This window comes from Heterodontus francisci, chromosome 17, assembly GCF_036365525.1.
Source record: "Heterodontus francisci isolate sHetFra1 chromosome 17, sHetFra1.hap1, whole genome shotgun sequence".
In the NCBI taxonomy this organism is placed as follows: domain Eukaryota; kingdom Metazoa; phylum Chordata; class Chondrichthyes; order Heterodontiformes; family Heterodontidae; genus Heterodontus; species Heterodontus francisci.
This window is the reverse complement of record NC_090387.1, coordinates 87,228,132-87,251,802: the sequence shown is the minus strand read 5'-3', so window position 1 is coordinate 87,251,802 and position 23,671 is coordinate 87,228,132. Positions and strand designations below refer to the sequence as shown.

Sequence of the window (23,671 nt, the reverse complement as noted above, 5' to 3'; positions counted from 1 at the left end):
ACAGCTGACTACAACTAGATGCGAGCCCCTATGTGGTGCGTACTGCAGAGCCCCTCCAGATCAGTCAAGGAATCAGTAGCACATTTCCAGCAAGCCAATGGTATGTTCAATGGTGGCTCTGGTGGAAGTGTCAGCTGCATTGTAACGCTCTTCTGCTTCGCTTTGGGAATGCCTCACTGGTGTCTTCAACCACGGTTAAAGGGAGTAACCCTTGTCACTCAGGATCCAGCCGTCAAGCTGGGCCGATGACTCAAAGATTTCCAGTAGTTGTGAGTTTCGCAGAGTGTATATGTTGTGACATCTCCAGGGAAACGAGCACAGAGCTGCATGATTTTTCACCTGTGGTTGCAAACCAGTTGAACACTCAAAGAGTGAAAACCTTTATGATTCACAAATCAGGTGGCAGCTCCCAGGGAGAACTAATGGCCACACGAATGCAGTCAATCATCACTCGCACTGTAGGGCAATGAGTATGGTGCCGAATGCCGCTGACATTGCTGCCTGGTGTCCTCGTCTACTGAGAAACAAATGAAATCATTGGGATGACAGAATAGGGCTTTGGACACCACCTTCATGCACCTGTGAGATGCCACAGATGTCACCCATTGAGCCTTGGAAACAACCACTTGCGAAAAATCTGAGTGCCACAGTCACCTTGAGGGCAACTGGCATGGGGTTCCCACCAAAACTGCATGGTTGCAGGTCCTGCTGAACGAACCCACAAATCTCAGTGACCATATCATGTGACATCCTTAGACGCCTCTGGCATTGCTTTTCTGACATCTGAAGCTAGTTAGTCCATGTCCTGAGGATGTGTTGACGTGCCAACGCCCAGCATCTATGATACCTTCCCTGGGTAGCATCATTCTGAGCAGCCTCCCCCTCTTGGGCTGCCTGCTACTGCCTTATCAGCCTCAGCTGCTGAGCAGCAAGGGCCATCCTCAGTCAAAACCTCTCCTCTTGTTCCCGAGGTTGCCAAAATAATGGATGTATGAGACCCATGTCATTGTAGCTTTATAACTGTTTGAATGAGACGTCATTAAAATGAAACCTTGTTTAACCATGATGATCAACTACTGAATTCATGAGCAGATAGGTTATATGCGCCTTCCATTGTGCACACCTGCAACTCAACCCACCCAACACTGACCTTCTCCCACTTCTATCTGCACTCCTGGCATGCTCATGTGATTTCCTGGCTCATTTTGCAAAATGGTGCGCATCAGAATTGAGGCAAGATCCTCCACCTTCCATCCTCCTCCTGCCATCTTCCAGCTTGTCCCCATCACCCTTGACCCACCCAACATTATCTTGCACCTTCCCTCTGCAACCCTTGAACCTTCCCCCATTACCCTGGACCATGTCATTATTGATGTATACATGCCAACTCTCCCCCCTAAGCCTACACCCTTCCCCATTAAAATGCCCACCCTCACCTTAGATCCTTCAGTGCTCCACCTGAATGTAGTGGTCCAATCCCATGGCCCACCCTATGAGTCCTTCCAATACCCAACCATGACTCTGGACCTGCCCCCCTACCTCATCACACTGCCCCCTGTGACTGTGACAGATCCCTCCACCAGCTAGCACTCCAGATTTGCCCCATAGAACCCCAATGTAGACAGTACTGACCTCTTTCTTTAGGTTGGCGTGATGCCCGACCTGCAACAAACACGCCACTGACCTAATCAACGCAGTTGAACCCACCATCAGGAAATCGAATTATTACCTGCCAATTAAATCACCCTGCCCACCACGAATGCCGCTCTTGCCCCATAAAATTCTCCCCTGAATTTCTAGCAAGTGTCAATGGTTAGTGATCAAGAGAGGAAACTCTAGCTGCTTTCCTGCCCCCTGTTCCGCCCTTACCCCCCCACCCTCCTCCTCTCTCACCCAGGCTGAAGCTAGCTGCAGAATTCAGCACAAACAAGAGATGAACCTGGGGCCTCCCAGAATGGATAGCTCACCTAAGCACTGCCTTTAGCAACATAATGAGCTTCATCCAATATGCTTAAAGGAGTAATACTCCTTTTGTGCCGATCTTACTGAGGTTCCAGCTGTGGTTCAGTGGGTAGTTCTCCTGCCTGTGTCAGAAGGCTGTGAGTTCATAGCTCTACTCTGAAGTCTTGAGCACATTATTCACCTTAACTTAATTTTCTGGTGGCAGCTCCGGCCAGATTTCCAGTCTTCAATCTGACAAGCTTCATCTTGTCGCCTGTTCGGTTCCTGGCAGCTCGCCTGACAAATTCAGCATGTCCACAGCTTCCAAATCTTCACTGCCTCAATGTCAAAATGTGCTCCCATGTGAAGTGAAGTGAGATAATGCAGCCAGTTTAATCTGCTGTCTTTCAATTTTAACTTTTCATTTCTGCTTAGTTTTACTTCTCGATAAACAGATACGAGGTGTTTTGTTGAACAGTCAGTGTAGTGTTTGCTGTCAGTTGGGATAGAGCAGTGGATTTTGCTGTTAACCTATACAACTCTCAATCCCAATAGCAGTGGGATTCACCTGGAGACACACTATCCCAGATTTGTTGTACACAAGGTCAACTCCTGACCTTATTCTCATGTTAAGCATGAATAAAAATGATCTGCAGAGATCATCAACAGCACTCATGTTTTAACCTTCGAATTTTCTTCCTTTCTCCCCCTCTCCTCTCCTGTATAATGCTGGCAGCATTCACACGATCATTCTTCTTATCCCTAAGGCTAGCTATTGAGGATTGGGAGGCTATTCCCCCATGGAGGCATCATGTATACGGCAGACATTCCGCACATACAATTTCAGGCTGGGGATGCTGAAATGAGCAAGAACACTGGCTGATATTAATTTTTAAACGCGCCCTACACCAGGGGCACTGAGGCCAACTGGAGTGCCCCTCCCATCACCCTGCTGAGATCATTTAATTTGGCAAAGATCAAAGTTAGATCCAGTTGTGTGGTCCTGTGGATTTTGCTTGAGCAAAATTTGGTTGATTGTCAGTATTTTTAAGCCAAGATACATGGATTCCACACTGGGTACCATGGGGTAACTAAATGAAGCAGTTAGATGCCTCCTGCTCCCATATCAAACAGAAGATTGCAACAAAAGGTGTACTGGGTAGAACGGCTGTACATATATGTTATTAATTCTGTAGCAGTAGGAATAGTTAATAAGGGTGACACCAGGCCAAGTGCTGAGATGAGCAGGAAGTAGCATCTGACTGTGGGGAGATGTGAGAAGGGAGTTAACTGGTAGGAATACTGCAGGTAGTCTGAGCGTAGAAGTGAGTGTATGGAATAAATAGATAACTCTCTGTAATAAATATCAGAGAGATAGGTAGGTGAAGGCCATGTCAGATCGCTGTCCTTACTGATGTAGAGAGAAAAATGAACAACAAATAGTGATAGACACACGCAGCTGAAGGGAAGGGAGTAGGAAGGCCACTTAGCGTAGTGATGCATCAAGCAAATGTGCTCAGGTATTAACTGCACATAGATAGAATGTGCTCATGTAGTAATGGCATGTCAGAGAGTTGTAATTAACCCTATAAAGATACAATGTACCTGTGCCCCTTCAGGACTTTGCCTAGTTGTGTTTAGGTTAGCGTGAGTAGTCAGGATGACATGTTTACAACAACCAATGAGTTTGTCGCACACAAACTTTCTCGGTACCAATCTCATGGGCACTGTGTGTAATAGGTTGTGTCAATGTCTTGATAAATAAAGATTGCTAATGAGTCGTTTCAGTGTTTCCTGGTTCTCAAACTTGTAATAATGCAAGGACAGAAAAATATCCAATAAATACCCAACATAGACATTTCAATCAGAGTGGTAGCTTTGACTGAAGGCTTTCGATAAAGTCCCACATAAAAGATCAGCATGTAAAATTAAAGCGCATTGGATTGACAGTAGTGTATTGCAATGGATAGAAAATTGGTTGGCAGACAGCAAACAAAGAGTAGGGATAAATGGGTCTTTTTCCGAAAGCGGGCAGTGACTAGTGGGGTATCGCAGGGATCGGTGCTAGGACCCCAGCTATTCACAATATACATTAATGATTTAGATGAGGGAACTAAATGTAATATCTCCAAATTTGCAGACGACACATAACTGGGTGGGAGTGTGAGTTGTGAGGATGATGCAGAGAGGCTTCAGGGTGATTTGGACAAGTTGAGTGAGAGGGCTAATGCATGGCAGATGCAGTATAATGTGGATAAATGTGAGGTTATCCACTCTGGTAGTAGAAACAGGAAGGCAGATTATTATCTGAACGGCTATAAACTGAGAGAGGGGAATATGCAGCGAGACCTGGATGTTCTCGTATACTAGTTGCTGAAGGTAAATATGCAGGTGCAACAGGCAGTAAAAAAGGCAAATGGTATGTTGGCCTTCATTGCGAGAGGATTCGAATACAGGAGCAGGGATGTCTTGCTACAATTATACAGGGCCTTGGTGAGGCCACACCTGGAATATTGTGTGCAGTTTTGGTCTCCTTATCTGAGGAAGGATGTTCTTGCTATAGAGGGAGGGCAGCGAAGGTTTACCAGACTGATTCCTGGGATGGCGGGACTGACGTATGAGGAGAGATTGAGTCGGTTAAGATTATATTCGCAGGAGTTCAGAATAGTGAGGGGGGGAATCTCATAGAAACCTATAAACCCATAAAATTCTAACAGGACTTGACAGGGTAGATGCAGGATGTTCCTGATGGTGGGGGAATCCAGACCAGGGGTCATAGTCTAAGGATACGGGGTAAATCTTTCAGGACTTAGATGAGGAGAAATTTCTTCACCCAGAGAGTGGTAAACCTGTGGCATTTGCTACCACAGAAAGCAGTTAAGGCCAAAACATTGTGTGTTGAAGGAGTTAGATATAGCTCTTGGGTCTAAAGGGATCAAAGGGTATGGGGCGAAAGCAGGAACAGGTTACTGAGTTGGATGATCAGCCATGATGATAATGATTGGCGGAGCAGGATCGAAGGGCCGAATGGCCTACTCCTGCTCCTAATTTCTATGTTTCTATGACTGACAGGGCAGTCAACCTCATGATCTTGAGGGTTTTGTTCCGTTCTCCCTTTCCCTCTGACACAGAACAGCAGAGTTGAGCATGCACAACCAGCAACAGAAAAATACAGGTCAGTTAGCTGGGGAATAGCTAGCTTGAAAGGAGGATTTTCTGCAATGGCACCAGTAGAGTTGTGTCTTTGTTAATTTCATGGAAATTGACAGATCTCACTGAAAAATATATTCTGTTTCTACATGCATTTTATGTAAAGGAAAACCACTTTTATGGGAGTGAGTCATGTTGCTGAATCCAAGTAATATTTGTAACAAGCTGTTTAACCACTTCCAATACAGGATTATGACTTTTATCTTTCTGCACTCAAATCCCCTTGATTGGTAACACTGCCCAGATCAATTATAAATGGCAGAAACAAAACCAACAGCTCAGTGACTCAAGTCCATCTTCATCAAAGATTGTGTGATTTTCAGATGTTATATCCAGAGGTTGAATAAAAGAAATAAAGAGGTAGTTGAGCTGCTTGCGTATCACATTTTGCTGGATAGCACCTATGTAGTTAGAAATTAACAGCTCCCTTTTAATGGCAAGAAATCATCTGAGTATATCAGAAAGGGATGTTTATGACTCTCTTACGCTGTGTGTGGTGCTCCTTGGAGTAGATTCATGCAGCCACAGAGGCTGATTTACACGGTCAGTACAGACTATGCTGCTGACTGCTGGATGTATTCTCTCCGCCTGAATAAAGCTAAGTGCTAGCTTCTGCCCAGGCCCAATCTAGACAGGCAATTAAAAGCAAAACGAGGTAATCAAGGCCTGATTTTAACCTCTCCTGACTGCCCAGTGGGAACAGTGCAGGTGGGGAGGGTTTCCAATGAGTTACACCCTGCACCCCTCACAATCCTCCATTCACACCCTGAATTAATGTACAGGAAGGTCACCTGCCCCAGAGGATGGGGGGACCTAAACTAAAAGGCAAAGCTGCATCTGGATGATGTAATTAAGCCATTTTAGCTGTGGGCTTGACTAAAGCCCGCAAATGTCTCCAAGCCGGCTGTAAATGCTGTAAATGCAAGATCCTGCCTACAGGTAATCCCAGTGTATGCCAATATTTAAAGGTTTCTTGTGAGCCAGCAGGAACAAGTGTGCGGGGTATTTTGCTGCCTCAGGTTTTCCCACCACTTGATCATGGACTCTCCCCCCATTTTTAACTTGCCTTACAGGGAGGCTGTTTCTGTGTGTTTCCGGCAGCTCTTTGATCCCTGCACAAATTACACCATGTGCCCAACCTCATCGACAGGACACCCTCCCCCCACCCTGGTGCGAGGCAGTATCAGACTGTGTCACTGAGGCCCAACAGCTAAAATCTCCTGAGACTTTCGCTCTGGCTCCCCACCTCGATTCAGTTCCTGCATTAAAGTCGGGGCTCCTGTATGAGCATCAAACTGCACAGGCTTGGCAAAAATTCCAAACTGTCAAACCTTTAAAAGCAAGCAGTGGAAAAAGAATGTAAATTTTTTGGAGTGTGAGCTGGTGATAATGTTCCCCTGTCTCAGGTATGAGACCTTACTTCTACTGATATATTTGACATTGAGCAGTCTACAGGCCGAGTATCTCCCCCTGCATCGTACTGTGTATAAGGGCCATGCTTGGAATACGCATACACACTGTCAAAGCCACGCAGTGAAGTTTGAATGGTTCCCACTATTCAACTCCCACCTGACCACAGCAAGTGTGTTTTGTTATTCGGATTTAACCCCTTGGTATTTTATTTGTCAAATAAACAGACAGCGGAAGGTTTTATTGTCGGTCTGAAACAAAAAATCATTTATTTATTTATCAATACGCCTTATCCCAAAATTGTCGTGACAGCATCCACTCAGGCATTCGCTCGTGCGCATGCACACGCCCACACACGTACACACGTACAGCACACATACACAAGAGACAGATAGAGAGGAAAAAGGAGTAAGTGATTGTAAGTGGGGGGTAGGTTTCGTGGGGGGAGAACTCTCTTGGATGTCAAGTTCTCGTTAGCTGCAGGTGAGGTGATTGTAGATTTCTCTCTTGGTTGAAAGTTCAGTTAAGTCAGTGGATCACCTATAATGCTGCATAAGTGTAGATATAGGATTCTACAGCAGGACGTGTGCCTTCTGATTTGCTGGAGACAAGCTTCTTTGAAGCTACTTTCTGGGTGTCTCTCTCTCGGCTGGTTTTAAAAGGTATTACATCTCGCCTTCAAGTAGGAGACGCTTCCCCTATGGTGATCGCACAATGACCCAGGACGTGGCTACTTCACACCTTCTTTGTTTCAGAAGAACCCAAGCAATTCTGGAATATTTTAGGATGGGTGCAGGATGTGTTTAATTGACAGCCCTTAGCTTTGAAGATTTTTTTTTGCCCTGTCAGACAGTTTGAAAAGGCCAAGTCCCTTTACCTCCGGTGGCCATTTCGGAGAATTGTTCACTTTGTAAAAGGTCCATTTTTTAAAAGACAAAGTCAGTTTCTATAACTCTTCAGATTTTGTCCATATCGATGCACTTCTTGTGCATGTAATAACACACGCGCATGCACACACACACAAACTTTCATCCAGCACCAATCACTTGGTAGTGATCAGAAGCAGGAATCCTGGCACCACCCAGACTGTACCACAGCTCCTCTGGTTCTGTGAGACTCAATAGCACATCAGATAGGTGCAGTCTTTCGGATGAGATGTTAAATAGAGGTCCCATCTGCCTTGATGTAAAAGATCCTGTGGCACGATTTTGAAGAGGAAGGGGAGTTCTCCCTGGTGTCCTGGCTAATATTTATCTCTCAGGCAACATCACTAAAACTGCTGGAATCCTGCTGTGTGCAAACTGACTGCTGTGTTTCCTACATTACAGCAGTGACTGCAATTCAAAAGTATTTCATTGATGTTGAAGTGCTTTGGGACATCATAAGGCCGTGAAATACACTATATAAAAGTATTCCTTAATTGAATGAAATCCTAGGGTGGTGTTACATTCTCCTTTGTTTAGCTGATTTATCTACCCAGATATGCCAGAAATAGTGTGTAATTTTAAAATACTAATGGTCTTGCCATGCCATTGCTGAATGGATCCACAGTTTTTAAATGACAGGAGTGTTATACTGCCTGACTTCGAACGTAGTACTGTGCTGCTAACGTGCACTCATATCTGAGTGGCCATCCATTTTTATCGGTTGTAAATCTTGAGGACAATTAGAGATCAATTGCTATTGCTGAGGGATAGTACTTGTAAATTTCTGGCTCCATGCTGTAAGAAAACAGCTGGAAATCTCTGCTTTTTGTACTTTAACCACTTTGAATTGTGCTGTCTGTAGTACAACTGATACATACCAGACACAAAATGTTGATACATATAAATGACTGAGAGGCACACACCAAGGAAAGAAGATACCATTTTATAATATCGGATCATTAAACTGTGCAACAGACAACCTACTGCAAAAAGCTGATTTCTTGTGTCAGTCTCTTTTTCTATCTGATTCTTTTCCTTTGTACTTCTTTTTCATGTTGTTCTCTCTGTTATTTTCAAGTGTTTACTTTCTATGAAGTGGAATCATTGGGCAAGAAGCACTGTGGAGAAGGTCATAGTGGAAGTGTAAGCCTGGCAGTGAGCAGGACCAGGGTAATACCACTTCACTTAAATGGAGCAACATCGCTGTGCAAGAGTTTGTTTTCATGGGGTGGAATCTTATCATTGCTGCAGGGTTCCCGACGGCAGGACCGGATGTTGTCGTAATTTCCACTTCTGCCGCAAATCCTGTTCCCCACGCGATTTTGCATTTAAATTAGCCATGTGGCAACAGGCATGGAGCACACATGGGATCGTGCAGTGGGAGAGGTCTTTCATTGGTGGAACCTGCCATCACTGCCCCAAGCACCATGATTGCCACAGATATAAAACATCCTGTGTTTGCAGCCTCAAGGATCAGCAGCCTCCCTTTCATGTAAGTATCTTCAGACTAACTTAAATTGAAGCTTTTAATTAAATCAAGATGTTTTTGCCTTCATTATTTTGTCAAAGTTACCACCAACTTCACATAATTTATTTAATGTGCAGCTAAAGTGAGTCAGATGTCAGCCAGTACCCTCAAGTTGCCCCACAGCTCCCTGATGTTGACAGTACTCATCCCTCCCTTTAGGCCCTTGCCAAATATCTTCACACTTTACTGATCTAATCCACCCACTACCCTTGCAGCCGACAACATGTATCTTCGCCATCAACGTCAACCATTCAACAATCTGGATGCTCCACTCCACCCTCCCCTATCCTTCGATGCATCTAATCAGCCCTACCCTTCCCCCTCCGACTACCCTCCCCTGCTCTTCTATTTTGCTCCCGCTCATGCCTTCGCCTCAGTCTCCTGAGAAGATTCACTCTTGCTGGTGCCGAACCTGGAGGTAAACATCCATTCTAATGCTGGTGTTAGTTTACCGGATGAGTCAAAGAGAGAAGAGCACAGACCTGAGACTCAACTGCACAAATCCGACTGCTGCATGCCACGGTGAAACAATCATAAACCGGGTGGCAAAGGAATAGTGCTCGCTGTTCACTTAATCAGGAAGATAGGACTGAATTGTAACTGTGTGCAGGGTAATGAGTCTTCTTCTTCTTCTTTGGCCTCCTTATCTCGGGAGACAATGGGGAAGCGCCTGGAGGTGGTCAGTGGTTTGTGGAGCAGCGCCTGGAGTGGCTATAAAGGCCAATTCTAGAGCGACCGACTCTTCCACAGGTGCTGCAGATAAAATTGGTTGTCAGGGCTGTTACACAGTTGGCTCTCCCCTTGCGCTACTGTCTTTTTTCCTGCGAACTGCTAAGTCTCTTCGACTCGCCACACTTTAGCCCCGCCTTTGTGGCTGCCCGCCAGCTCTGGCGATCGCTGGCAACTGACTCCCACAACTTGTGATCAATGTCACAGGACTTCATGTCGCGTTTGCAGACGTCTTTAAAGCGGAGACATGGACGGCTGGTAGGTTTGATACCAGTGGCGAGCTCGCTGTACAATGCGTCCTTGGGGATCCTGCCATCTTCCATGCAGCTCACATGGCCAAGCCATCTCAAGCGCCGCTGACTCAGTAGTGTATATATGCTGGGGATGTTGGCCGCCTCGAGGACCACTGTGTTGGAGATGCCGTCCTGCCACCTGATGCCAAGGATTCTCCGGAGGCAGCGAAGATGGAATGAATTGAGACGTCGCTCTTGGCTGACATACGTTGTCCAGGCCTCACTGCCGTAGAGCAAGGTACTGAGGACACAGGCTTGATACACTTGGACTTTTGTGTTCTGTGTCAGTGCGCCATTTTCCCACACTCTCTTGGCCTGTCTGGACATAGCAGTGGAAGCCTTTCCCATGTGCTTGTTGATTTCTGCATCGAGAGACAGGTTACTGGTGATAGTTGAGCCTATCTAGGTGAACTCTTGAACCACTTCCAGAGCGTGGTCGCCGATATTGATGGATGGAGCATTTCTGACGTCCTGCCCCATGATATTCGTTTTCCTGAGGCTGATGGTTAGGCCAAATTCGTTGGACGCAGCCGCAAACCTGTCGATGAGACTCTGCAGGCACTCTTCAGTGTGAGATGTTAATGCAGCATCGTCAGCAAAGAGGAGTTCCCTGATGAGGACTTTCCGTACTTTGGTCTTCGCTCTTAGACAGGCAAGGTTGAACAACCTGCCACCTGATCTTGTGTGGAGGAAAATTCCTTCTTCTGAACACTTGAACGCGTGTAAGAGCAGCAGGGAAAAGAAAATCCCAAGCAGTGTAGGTGCGAGAACACAGTCCTGTTTCACGCCGCTCAGGATTGGAAAGGGGTCTGATGAGGCGCCGCTATGCTGAATTGTGCCTTTCATATTGTCATGGAATGAGGTGGTGATACTTAGTAGCTTTGGTGGACATCCAATCTTTTCTAGTATCTGAAGAGACCACGTCTGCTGACTAGGTCAAAGGCTTTGGTGAGATCAATGAAAGCAATGTAGAGGGGCATCTGTTGTTCGCGGCATTTCTCCTGTATCTGACGAAGGGAGAACAGCATGTCAACGGTCGATCTCTCTGCTCGAAAGCCACACAGTGCCTCAGGGTAGACACACTCGGCCAGCTTCTGTAGCCTGTTTAAAGTGACTCGAGCAAAGACTTTCCCCACTATGCTGAGCAGGGAGATTCCACGGTAGTTGCTGTAGTCACCGCGGTCACCTTTGTTTTTATAGAGGGTGATGATATTGGCATTGCGCATGTCCTGTGGTACTGCTCCCTTGTCCCAGCACAGGCAAAGCAGTTCGTAGAGTGCTGAGAGTATAGCAGGCTTAGCACTCTTGATGATTTCAGGGGTAATGCCGTCCTTCCCAGGGGCTTTTCCGCTGGCTAGAGAATCAATGGCATCACTGAGTTCCGATTTTGTTGGCTGTACGTCCAGCTCATCCATGACTGGCAGAGGCTGGGCTGCATTGAGGGCGGTCTCAGTGACAACATTCTCCCTGGAGTACAGTTCTAGGTAGTGCTCAACCCAGCGGTCCATTTGCTTGCATTGGTCAGTGATTATGTCCCCTGATTTAGATTTGAGGGGGGCGATCTTCTTGACGGTTGGCCCAAAAGCTCTCTTAATGCCATCATACATCCCTCTGATATTTCCGGTGTCTGAGGCCAGCTGAATATGACTGCATAGGTGTTGCCAGTAATCGTTTGCGCAGCGCCTGGCTGTTCTTTGTGCAGCGCTTGTGGCTGTTTTAAGTGCTACGGATGTTAACTCGCTGGGGGCTTTTTTGTAGTTCAGCAGTGCAATGCGCTTCGCGGCTATGACAGGTTCCAGCTCTTCATTATGAGATTGAAACCAGTCTGTATTCCGCTTCACACGTTTGCCATAGTTGGTCATTGCTAACTCATAGATGGTGCCTCTGATGTGGGCCCACTTGGTCTCTGCATCCCCTGTAGGAGTGTTTTGAAGGGCTTTTTCAAGTGAATTTAGAAACTTATGTAACAGCTGTGGATGAGAAATTCTGCTAGTGTTGATGCGCGGGTGGCCCTTCTGCTTGGAGTGATGCAGCTTCTTTGGTTTGAGTCTAACCTTGCTGCACACCAGGGAATGGTCGGTGTCGCAGTCCGCACTGTGGAAGCTGCGTGTGATTTGAACACAGTTTAAGGAGGCTCGCCTTGTGACGATGAGGTCCAGTTGGTGCCAATGACGTGATCTTGGGTGCCTCCAAGAAACCTGGTGACAGGGTTTAGTGTGTGAGTAATGAGTATTCATGTTATTTAAATGAATGGAAAGCTGCAATCTGCCACTGTGTTGGAGAACCCGGGAATGCCGCCAGCTTAATTCCTCTAAAATATCCCTCCATCAGGAATCCGAGAAAACACCTCCTGCCTAATTATATCACCCCAAATGCCAGCAAATCCACCACAGCAGACAGCATAAAACTTCCCCCATGATCTTAAGCCCACATTCACTCACAGCATACTGAAGCAATGGCTGGAACTTTGTTCTTGTGGTGGGGGTCCTGTTGACAGGCCCGAAAGCAGAAGTTGGGGATGTGGCACGGAGGCAGAGGCTGAGGTGACCCTTGTTTCAGTGTTCTGCAAAGGCCTGGAGCTGCATTTTATGGGAGGGCAGGAAATTAATTGACTGCCACGGGGCTGGCATTCCTAGTAAGGATTGCCACCTGCCCCCAGGAGCTGCTGGCCGATGGGAGGACCAGCAGTCTCACCAGTGCCATCGGGGCCGGTAAGTTGGGTCCAGGGCGCTGGGGCCATCAACAGTCAGGCTGGTCCCAGGTAGGTCCGGGGACCGGGGGAAGGGGTTTTGATGAAGGCAGGCAGTGCCTGTCGCTGCAGGGGCAGCCACTGCCACTGGAAGCGCCTCTGTAGGCCAAAGAGTGCCGAATAGGAGGGCCCCCACCTCGAGCGATAAATACGAGTTAATTAAGGAAAGCCAACATGGATTCCATAAGGGAAAATCATGTTTAATTAATTTGCTGGAGTTTTTTGAGGAGGTAACAGAGAGGGTTGATGAGGGCAATGCTGTGGATGTGGTGTGCATGGACTTTCAAAAGGCATTTGATACAGTGCCACACAACAGACTTGTGAGCAAACTTGTAGCTTATGAAATAAAAGGTATGGTAGCAACATGGATATGAAATTGGCTGAGTGACGGCAGACAAAGAGTAGTGGTTAATGGATGTTTTTCAGGCTGGAGGAAGGTTTGTAGTGGAGTTCCCCAGGGATCAGTGTTGGGACTAAAAACAAGAAATGCTGGAAATACTCAGCAGGTCTGGCAGCATCTGTGGAGAGGGAAGCAGAGTTAACGTTTCAGGTCAGTGACCCTTCTTCAGAACTGACAAATATTAGAAATGTACAAGATTTTCAGCAAGTAAAGCGGGGGGGGGGGGGGGGGGGTGGTGGGGGCAAGAGATAAAAAAAGAGGTGTTGATAGGACAAGGTCACTGAGAATAACTAACCAGGTCATGGAACAAAGCCACGGTGTTTGCTGTCTTGCACCATGGTGCTCAGTTACCCTATCAGTCAGTTTCTTTGCTAGCTCAGCATTAAAATGTTGGCCATTTTGAGTGGTTTCTTCTAAACACAACCAAGGAAATGATGTGCTTACAAAGCTTTATCATGTGACTGTGCTCACTCTCTCGCATTGCACTGTGAAGGCAAGAACATGTGTATGTATAAAAGCACCTTTCATATGCTCAGGATGTCCAAATCACTTTGCAACCGATAAAGTAACTTTGAACTATAATCGCTGGAGGGAAACAAGGCAGCCAATTTGCACACAGCAAGATTCCACAAACAGCAGTGAGATAAGTGTCGAATTATCTGTTTTGATGGTGTTGATTAAGGGTTGGATTTTGTCCAGGACACCAAGGACAGTCCCCTTCCCTTCTTCAAGAGGTGGTGTGCGATCTTTTATGTCCACCTCAAGAGGCAGATGGAGTGTCAGTTCAATGTCTCCTTCACAAAATGGCACTTCTGACAGTGCAGCACTCACTCAGTTTGAGTTTGAGGCTTGAAGTGGATGTTTGTCTGTAACCAGTAACTTTTCAGGTGTTTTCTGTTGTGGATTTTCCCCCATTTCTCTTTAGTGAACATGATATGGCAACATTAGTGCCTGTTCTGCTCTGGTACCTCAGCCATGTGGCTATTGCTCTTGTGGGAGTACAAACAGACTATTTAACCAAGGGGGAAAATCACAGCTGAACTTAATCCTGTCCTCATCTGACATGCACGCTTGTGCACTTCCCAACCAGTGCAGAGGGGAACAGGTCACTGAATAGTAGATATGGCTGCTGACTTTATCCTCCTCCCCTGTCTTGGCTGAGACAAAATGTAGAGTCCCAACTGCTGCTCATCTGAGAACAACTAACGCAGCACAGATGAGGCTGCAAACTTTGGGCTCTTCTGGTCCTGACAACTCAGCTGCATGACATCTGAATCATTAGGATGAATGAAGAGACTTAAGGCTTCTTGTGGGTGACGGGTCCTTTTTATGAATTCCACTTTTGTTAAGGTTCCTCTCATATCTGCAAACAGGGTCCCACTTTTTCAACAAGGACAACATGTATTTATATATAGTAAACATCCAAGGCACTTCACAGCAGCGTTATAAAACAGAATTTGATACTGAACCACATATTAGGAAAAGTGAACAAAAGCTTGGTCAAAGAGGTAAGTTTTAAGGAGCGTTTTCAAGGAGGAGAGAGGCAGAGAGGTTTAGCGGGGGATCTCCATAGCTCAGAATCTAGACATGGCTGCCACAGGCAGGGCGGAGGAAGTGGGGGTTGGACTAGAATTGGAGGAGGGCAGAGATCACAGGGGGGTTGTGTGTGGAAGAGGTTACAAAGATAGGAATACAAAACAAAAAGGTGCCTACTTACAGCAAAGACTGCATTCTGGAGTCCAAAGGGGATGGGCGTCAGCCTCGCCAGGAAGACCACCTTCAGCCCGCTGGTCCCATCCAGCACTTGCATGATGGCGCTGAGCTTGGCATTCTCTCTCACCATGGTCGTCATGTATGCCAGCAGGCATCGCTTGGTGACCAGGTGAGCCAACAGGGTGCCCACTGACACCCCAAAAACCACTACCATCAGGCCCCACTGAAAGCCATACAGGTAGCCAGGTGCCAGGCTCAGTACAGTGTAGCCCCAGATCCAGGGGAAGGAGATGAGGGTGAAGAGCAGGGTGAAGAGCAGGATGCTCAGGCTGATGTCCTGCCTCTCCAGCCACACCAGCAGGTGGCGCCGGGTTCCCCAGAGCACCAGGCTGGCCAGCGCCGTCACCAGGGCAACCAAGAGCAGGTTACGGCCCAGACCGCAGGGGGCGGTGAAGGGGCCCGGCCTGGACAGCGAGCCCCACCCCCAGCCCCGGCTCAGCGGGCTGGCCAGCAGTTCCCCCGCTCTCCGCTGCCCTCTGGCAGTAACTCTATCCGGCATCACCACCAAGTTCGCTCTCAGCGCCTTGCTGTGGCATCGTCCATCCCGCCCCCTATTTCCATTGGACCAGCTCCCGTCAATCACCACGCAACGGGGTTCCTCATGCTGATTGGATCAACCCCCTGTCAATCACACCGCCCTACCCTCTATTTGCTTTTACACTGTTGCCCGAGTTTGCTGCTGTCACCAATTGGTTAAGGCCCCTGTCAATCAGACACGGGCGCAGTCAATCGCTGAGAGGGATAACGCCCCTTCAGTCTGATTGCTCGGCTTTCCTGTTCATCAAATACTGCTCGGACCAATTGCCGTGCGCCAGTGGGCGGATCGGCTGCCAGTGGTGGCGCTGGACTGTGTTCCTGGCCGGATTTATCCGTACCCGGTCACAATGGGGCTAAATAGGCCCACGCCCCCCAGCTGCAGCCTGAGGGAGTCCGGCCAGGAGGAGCTGGAAAGTTGCCTGTAATCCTGACCCGATGATTCCTGCTGCGAAGCGCGGGCAGCAGTTAGGCTGAACTATGATGCTCGACATCGTCGAACAGCCCATAACACATTCCCCCCACTCCACACAAACCCAGGTGAAACTGCGTAGAATTCCACAAATTAAGACCAAGGTCCATCAAGTTCACTTTCTACCATCCTGGTGGTCCCAGGATACAACGATAATGGCGTTTTTAAACATTCTTTCATGGGGTGTGGATGTCACTGACAAGGCCAGCATTTATTGCCCATCCCTAATTGCCCTTGAAACAGAGTATCTTACTCGGCCATTTCAGAGGGCAGTTAAGAGTTGTTGTAGGTCTGGAGTCACAAGCAAAACTGCAACCAGCAAGCAAAATCAAAGTGAACCCAAAGATGTTTTATCAACACATTAAGAGTAAGAGGATAACTAAGGAAAGAGTAGGGCCCATAAAAGACCAAAAAGGTAACCTATGCATCGGGGTGGAAGATGTTGGTATTGTTCTTAATGAATACTTTATGTCCGTCTCAACAAAAGATGGGGACGAAACAGATATTGCAGTTTAGGAAGAGGGGGGGTGAAGTATTGGATGTGATCAACATCGAGAGAGAGGACGTATTAATGGGATTAGCATGCTTGAAAGTTGATAAATCACCAGAGTCGGATGAAATGTACCCCAGGCTGTTAAAAGAAGCAAGAGAGGAAATAGTAGAAGGTCTGATCATCATTTTCCAGTGCTCACCATATACAGGTGTGGTGCTGGAGGATTGGAGGACTGCTAACGTCGTACCTCTTTAAAAGGGAATGAGGGATAGACCAAATAATTACAGGCCAGTCAGTCTAACCTCAAGAGTGGGCAAATTATTGGAATCTATTCTGAGATACAGGATAAACTGTCACTTAGAAAGGCACAAATTAATCAAGGATAGCATGGATTTGTTAAGGGAAAATCTTGTCCGACCAACTTGATTGAATTTTTTGAAGACGTAACAAGATAGATGAGGGTCGTGCAGTTGATGTGGTCGACATGGAGTTTAGCAAGGCTTCTAACAAGGTCCCAATGGCAGACTGGTTAAAAAAATAAAATCCCAAAGGATCCAGGGAAATGCAGCAAAGTGGATACAAAGGGTAATTGTTGACAGGTGTTTTTGCGACTGGAGGGCTGTTGCCAGTAGTGTTCTGCAGGGCTCAGTACTAGGTCCCCTGCTCTTTGTTGTACATATTAACAATTTGGACGTAAATGTGGAGGGCATGATCAAGAGATTTGCAGATGACACAAAGATTGGCCAAGTGGTAGATAGCGAGGATAGCTGTAGGCTGCTGGAAGATATTGATAGTCTGGTCAGATGGGCAGAAAAGTGGCAAATGGAATTCAACCTGGAAAAGTGTGAGGTGACGCATTTGGGGAGGTCAAACAAGGCAAAGCAATGCACGATTAATGGGAAAATACTAAGAGGTGTAGAGGAAGTGAGGGACCTTGGAGTGAATGTCCACAGATCTCTGAAGGTAGCAGGACAGGCCGATAAGGTGGTTAAGAAGACATATGGAATCCTTTCCTTTATTAGCTGAGGTATAGAATATAACAGCAGAGAGGTTATGCTGGAACTGTATAACTTATTGGTTTGGCCACAACTTGAGTACTGTGTGCCGTTCTGGTCACCTCATTAAAGAAAGGATGTAATTGCACTAGAGAGGGTACAAAGGAGATATACGAGGATGTGCTGGGACTGGAAAAATGCAGCTATGAGGAAAGATTGGATAGGCGGGGGTTGTTCTCCTTGAAACAGAGAAGGCTGAGGGGAGATTTGATTGAAACGTACAAAATTGTGAGGGGCCTGGATAGAGTTGATGTGAAGGGCCTATTTACCTTAGCAGCGAGGTCAGTGACTAAGGGGCATAGATTTAAAGTGATTGGTAGAAAGATTAGAGGGGAGATGAGGAAAAGTTTTTTCACTCAGAGGGTGGTGGGGGTCTGGAATTCACTGCCTGAAATGGTAGTTGAGGCAGAAATCCTCAACTCATTCAAAGGAAGTCTGGATATGCACCTCAAGTGCCGTAATCTGCAGGGCTACGGACCAAATGCTGGAAGGTGGGATTAGAATGGGTGGAATATTTTTCGCTGGCACAGACACGATGGTTCAAGTGTCTTCTTTCTGTGCAGTAAACTTTCTATCATTCTATGTAGGCCAGAGCAGGTAAGGACGACAGATTTCCTTCCCTAAAGACATAGTGAACCAGATGGGTTTTTATAACAAATGATAATAGTTTCACAGCACCATTACTGAGACTAGCTTTCAATTCCAGATTTTTATTAATTAATTGAATTTATATTGCACCAACTGCTGTGGTGGGATTTGAACCTGTGTCCCCGAGCATTAACATGGGCCTCTGGATTATTAGTTTAGTGACATTACAATTACAGCACTGTCTCTATTGATTGACTGATCATAGCCTGAATCTCTATCAATCAACCTACAACAGGCTCAGACAATGAGATGAGGAAAACCCCAGCAGTAGAGAGCTTTGGACACCATAGGTCCAAAGAAACCTGTTTCTCCTAAACTTGCCACAGCACAACTCAAATTATTCATTATCCCAAGTGTTATTTCCTAAAATGACAATCAACTATGTGCAAGGTGCAGAATGACCAGCTTCTGTGAAAGTGTACCTGTCCCAGAATCTGCACAGACAGAAGAGGGGGGACTAAAATAACTTGTTCCAATCGCCTGCAGTGCCAGGAGTGAGCTTGTGTGGTCACCCAAGTAACACCTACCCCCACTCTCCTTCCAGGCCCATCCCCTCCCTCTATACAGACCCACCCACACTCTCCTTCCAGGCCCACCCTCACTCTCCATCCAGATCCACCCCCACTCTTCATCCAGATCCAGCCCCACTCTCCAACCAGATCCACCCCCACTCTCCAACCAGACCCATCCCCACTCTCCAACCAGATCCACCCCCACTCTCCATCCAGATCCACCCCCACTCTCCATCCAGATCCACCCCCACTCTCCATCCAGACCCACCCCCACTCTCCATCCAGACCCACCCCCACTCTTCATCCAAACCCACCCCCACTCCATCCAAACCCACCCCCACTCTCCATACAGCGTCACCCCCACGCTCCATCCAGACCCACCCCCACTCTCCATCCAGACCCACCCCCACTCTCCATCCAGCTCCACCCCCACTCTCCATCCAGCTTCACCCCCACGCTCCATCCAGACCCACCCCCACGCTCCATCCAGACCCACCCCCACTCTTCATCCAGACCCACCCCCACTCTTCATCCAGACCCACCTCCACTCTTCATCCAGACCCACCCCCTATCTCCATCCGAACCCACACCTACTGTCCATTCAGATCCACACACATTCTCTTTCCAAACCCACCCCCACTCTCCATCCGAACCCACCCCCACTCTCCATCCAAACCCGCCCTAACTCTCCACCCAAACCCGCCCCCACTCTCCATCCAAATCCCCCTCTCCTTCTGGACCCACCCCCACTCTCCATCCAAACCCACCCTCACATCCATCCAAACCCATCCCCACTCTCCATCCAGGTCCTGTTCTCCATCCAGCCCCAATCCCACTCTTCTTCCAGACCCCCACTCTCCATCCAGACCCCATTTCCTACTCAGACCCACCCCAGCTCTCTGTCCAGATCCCACCCAGCTCTCCTGCCAGACCTTGCTCTCCATTCAGACTAGCCCCTGGTGCCACACAGAACATCATTGGATGCTTCTTTCCTAGTGCCATGTTATATAATTTTGGAGCTGCTCATTATCGGTTGGGCTATTTTCTTCTGTTGGCCTGGAGTTGTTACTCTGATTGGTTGAGCAGATCATGGTAACGGTTCCCCTCGCCATTCAATGTTGCTGCTGTTTTCTTGGTGCTCAAAGTGCTTTCACCCATGTTACACAACAATTTAGCAGATTACCAATAAGCAGTCGCTGACCTGGGAGTATTTGATGAAGATTAACGGCAGTTATACTCTGTATCCAACTGATCTGTGAGTGCTTCATGCTTATACTAGGTACCTGAAATGAAAAGTGTTTCCAATACCCCAGCACTCATCTTCCTCATCTTTATAAGCACAAAATTCACAAAAGAAAAATGAAAAGAATGACTGAAATGAAGTCACTGGATGCAGAATTGTGGCTTCATGTCCACAGCTTTCATTCTGTGATTGCTCCTACTGGATACAGGTAGCATGTATCTGTACTTTCATATACTGATATTCCCATTCAGAGTCAGGCAGCTGAGCCATACCCAGTGAGGAGATTACTGCGAACAGACCATCATGGGTGAAGTGGACAACGGTGCACTCTTATTATTTCTCATGTGCATCTGAGTAGGCCATTCCCAATATCCTAAGAAAGGACAACATCACAAGTCTACACAATAGAACAAGGTTTATTCAAAGGAAAATAATTTTAATACAATAGAATGGCACAATTGAAACAAAAGCCAACAGATTGAGAATGACACATGTTGTACATGAAGGGATGCAAAGAGTGGAAAGAGCCAAACTAAACACTGCCTTCCTCACAAACTATCTCAGGAGGGGCTGCTGCCTGAATAAAGATACAGGGCTAAGTGGATAGGTTACCGCAGTGGAAAATGTCACCAAGCAGTGTGCAACAGTGTGCAATGAGAAAGTATTGGTTCTTACACATCTGCAGCAGAAGTTAATATTTGGCAACTAAAGCTACCAAATAATTTCATTCCTGTACTTAATGGTCATTGTACTGAGGAAGAGACTTCAGCAAGTGTCACCAGTGGTCAAATGTCCCCTCTCCAGAAGCTGGTTTGTCTTGCTTGAAGGGTTGTAAAATAGCACACAGGAGCCCATCCGTGTAGCACGTGCAATTTGCCTTGGGAATTCTGCTGAGGATGTTGTAAGAAGTCAGTGGTGGGCTTCTATTCCAGCTCCTTGATCCAACACATTTTCTTGGTGTCACTTTTATATCACGACAAACCAAGGTTTAATAGGGAAACATCAAAGATTGAGTGCCAGAGGCAAAACTTTGTGCTTGGAATATTACAAACAGTGAGCTCCCTATTCCATGCATACCACCACAGGGCAGCATTCAGCAAGGTCTCCGACATCCTTAATGGAGAGGGGGTCTGAGAGTCATTGCTGGAACACTCTCATGGACCTTGCTAAGACTTGATAGGACAGTGGAGGATGTTAAAGGAAATGAGTGGAAGCAGGGGCCTGCCCACCTACCCATTCTGTTATTATATCCAGGGTGGGACTAGCAAATGGGAAGGGGAGAAATTGTCCTGAAAAAATGGAGTGTAACCTGTGCATCAAGTTCTCAGTGTTGGCACTTAACTTACAGGGGCTGCAGGTCCAATATATAAAAGAAAGATGGACTTGCATTTTTGTTGCATCTTATCAAATCACTCAGAAACATCCCAAGATGTTTCACATACAATACATTAGAGAAATCTAAGCATCGAGATTTTCAAAGCCACAAATAAGGAATAGAGACAAAATCAGAGAGAGTCGGGGCCTGTAACTGGAACCAGAATCGCAGACAGCTGATAATTGCTCTCGGTCTAGTGGAAGAGACTATGTGGAGGGAAGGCACATTGAGAAACGAAGAGGAAGCAGTTAATAAAATATCATGCTAGAACTTGAATATGAAACCTAAGAATATAAAATCCCTTCATTTTACAATTTGATCTAGGGACGAAAAATAAAATAATTGCTTATAATGAAGACAGTGGAGGCTGCTTACCAACTATCTCGGTTTGTTAATGTTTATGACATCCCTAGGTGGTCTCTATGTGGGACTAATAACGAACAGGATTGCAACTGGAGATAGTATCACTCAACAGACTTAAAACAAACCCCAGGCAGTAGAACTGCCCAAATGAGATGGTCCCAGGCAGTAGAATTGTCTGGCTAAGATCACCCTGATAATTTCAAGCTTCCCTGGGTTTAGGTGACATCTCAACAGCTCAATGTGTTACTGCTTGGAATCATACAAGCAAGTCAATAAGCAGACTCCACAGAAATAAAGTGATAGCAACATTGACTGAATTGATGAAAATTTTGGAGACTTTGGAAAAGTACTTGCTTTAAGCAGGAGCTCACTGGGCTTATGTCTCCCCTCTCACTTATCTGGAGTGATGCCTTTTAGGTAATAGATCCAAGATATCACTGTTCCAGTTCCTGCAGACCGTGGGCATGATGCAACCAACTTGCCAGTGACAGGCAATTTGGAGGAACTTGAAGTTGCTTCAAAGCTGACAACCACAACGTGGGTTTTCTTAGGACGGAGGGTTTCAGTTGGCTTGCAAACAAACATTGGATTGTCCACTTGGAATGAGAAAGTAGTCACTTGTGGGAAGATATTCTTGAATGGAATGGAAACAGTGGATCCGGCTCGAACTGAGAAGGGACCCTGAGGTTTGGGAGGCAAACACATTCCAAAGAGGGGGATGTTGTACTCGCCTCCAATAGTAGAGGTGACATTGAGAGTTGTTCTGGACTCACCCAGCCGGACAGGCTCATAGACTACCTCCACACTGATCTCTGAACCACCTGGTGAGGCTGGTGGTACGGTGATGCTCTTGTCTACTAGGAATTCAGAATTATCAACCTAAGGAAACAACACCTGAATCAGTTTTGTTAACCCAGATACCAGAGACCTTGACTAATTTACAAGCTATCTAATCGATAAAGCTCAGATGGCATCAGAAATTGCAATTGCGAAATTAAAATTAAAATTAAAACTAAAAATTAAAAAAGGAACTATTTTTGGTCCACTTTGAAATCATTAATGTGTTGGAGAATGGAAAATTCACTTCTGCACCTATTCCAGCATCATCTCCTTGCCGAAATGTCATGGTCTACATGCAGAGCACAGCTCCCTCTACTCTGCCCCAAATTCTGCAAGAACATTCCCCCTGCACCTTTGTGGTGTTCCTGAATGAGATTCATGGTTCAGTGCCAATTAATGGTAAATCTTTGTGTTGTTTTCTTTCTGCCCAAATTCAGTTCACATAGAACCCTTACACCTAGTGCGGTGTTTTCATCCCATCAGTCTGGTGTGGATCCAATCCCAGATGGCTTAATTAGATAAGCAGTATGTTCTACAGAACTCAGCCCCAAGTTTGAGTGATTTACTGATCAAGATTCCCATGTAACATCAACCTCCCAACAAGAAGATTCACCTCCTTTTATGGGGAGAGCGCCAAAGATTGCAGGGTGATTTACTCAATCAAAACTATTCGATCAAAACCAATGGTAACTTCAAATAAAATAGTGAAATCAGGTGCAAGGTTGGCACCTGAAGGAAGCAATGGCTGTTGGTCACTGGGGGCCTTTAATGATCCTGCAGGCATTGCAAACTGGTACTCCAATTTCTGCCTGGGTAGGCAGGGGAGAGTGAGGGTGGGATGGGCAGGAGAGTGAGGATGGACAGGGGAATGAGGATGGACTGGAGAGAGAATGGAGAGGAGAGTGAGGATGGACAGGGGATGAACAGTGGAGTGAGGATGGACAGTGGAGAGCGGATGGGCAGGAGAGTGAGGATGGACTGGAGAGTGAGGGTGGGCAGGAGAGTGAGGGTGGAAATTGGAGTGAGGATGGGTAGGAGAGTGAGGGTGGAAATTGGAGGGCAAGGTGGGCAGGAAGAGGAAAGTGAGGGCAGGTACAGGAGCACTAGGGTGGATGGGCAGGGAAGTGTGAGGGTGGGATACAGAGAGTAAGGGTGCGAAAGGAAGTGTTCGGGTGGG

The 23,671-nt window shown here is 46.8% G+C and overlaps 2 protein-coding genes across 2 annotated transcripts in view; both read right to left on the bottom strand.

The window, feature by feature from the left end:
• The window catches only part of LOC137379252 (transmembrane protein 64-like), a 146,158-nt gene extending 130,675 nt beyond the window's left edge, over nucleotides 1–15,483 (bottom strand). The window contains exon 1 of the mRNA XM_068049965.1: nucleotides 14,904–15,483. Coding sequence (XP_067906066.1) covers nucleotides 14,904–15,458 — 555 coding nt within the window. The 5' untranslated portion in view covers nucleotides 15,459–15,483. The remainder of the gene's footprint in view (nucleotides 1–14,903) is intronic.
• A 4,890-nt stretch (nucleotides 15,484–20,373) lies between these two features.
• The window catches only part of hydin (HYDIN axonemal central pair apparatus protein), a 1,234,740-nt gene continuing 1,231,442 nt past the window's right edge, over nucleotides 20,374–23,671 (bottom strand). The window contains exon 87 of the mRNA XM_068049816.1: nucleotides 20,374–22,533. Coding sequence (XP_067905917.1) covers nucleotides 22,045–22,533 — 489 coding nt within the window. The 3' untranslated portion in view covers nucleotides 20,374–22,044. The remainder of the gene's footprint in view (nucleotides 22,534–23,671) is intronic.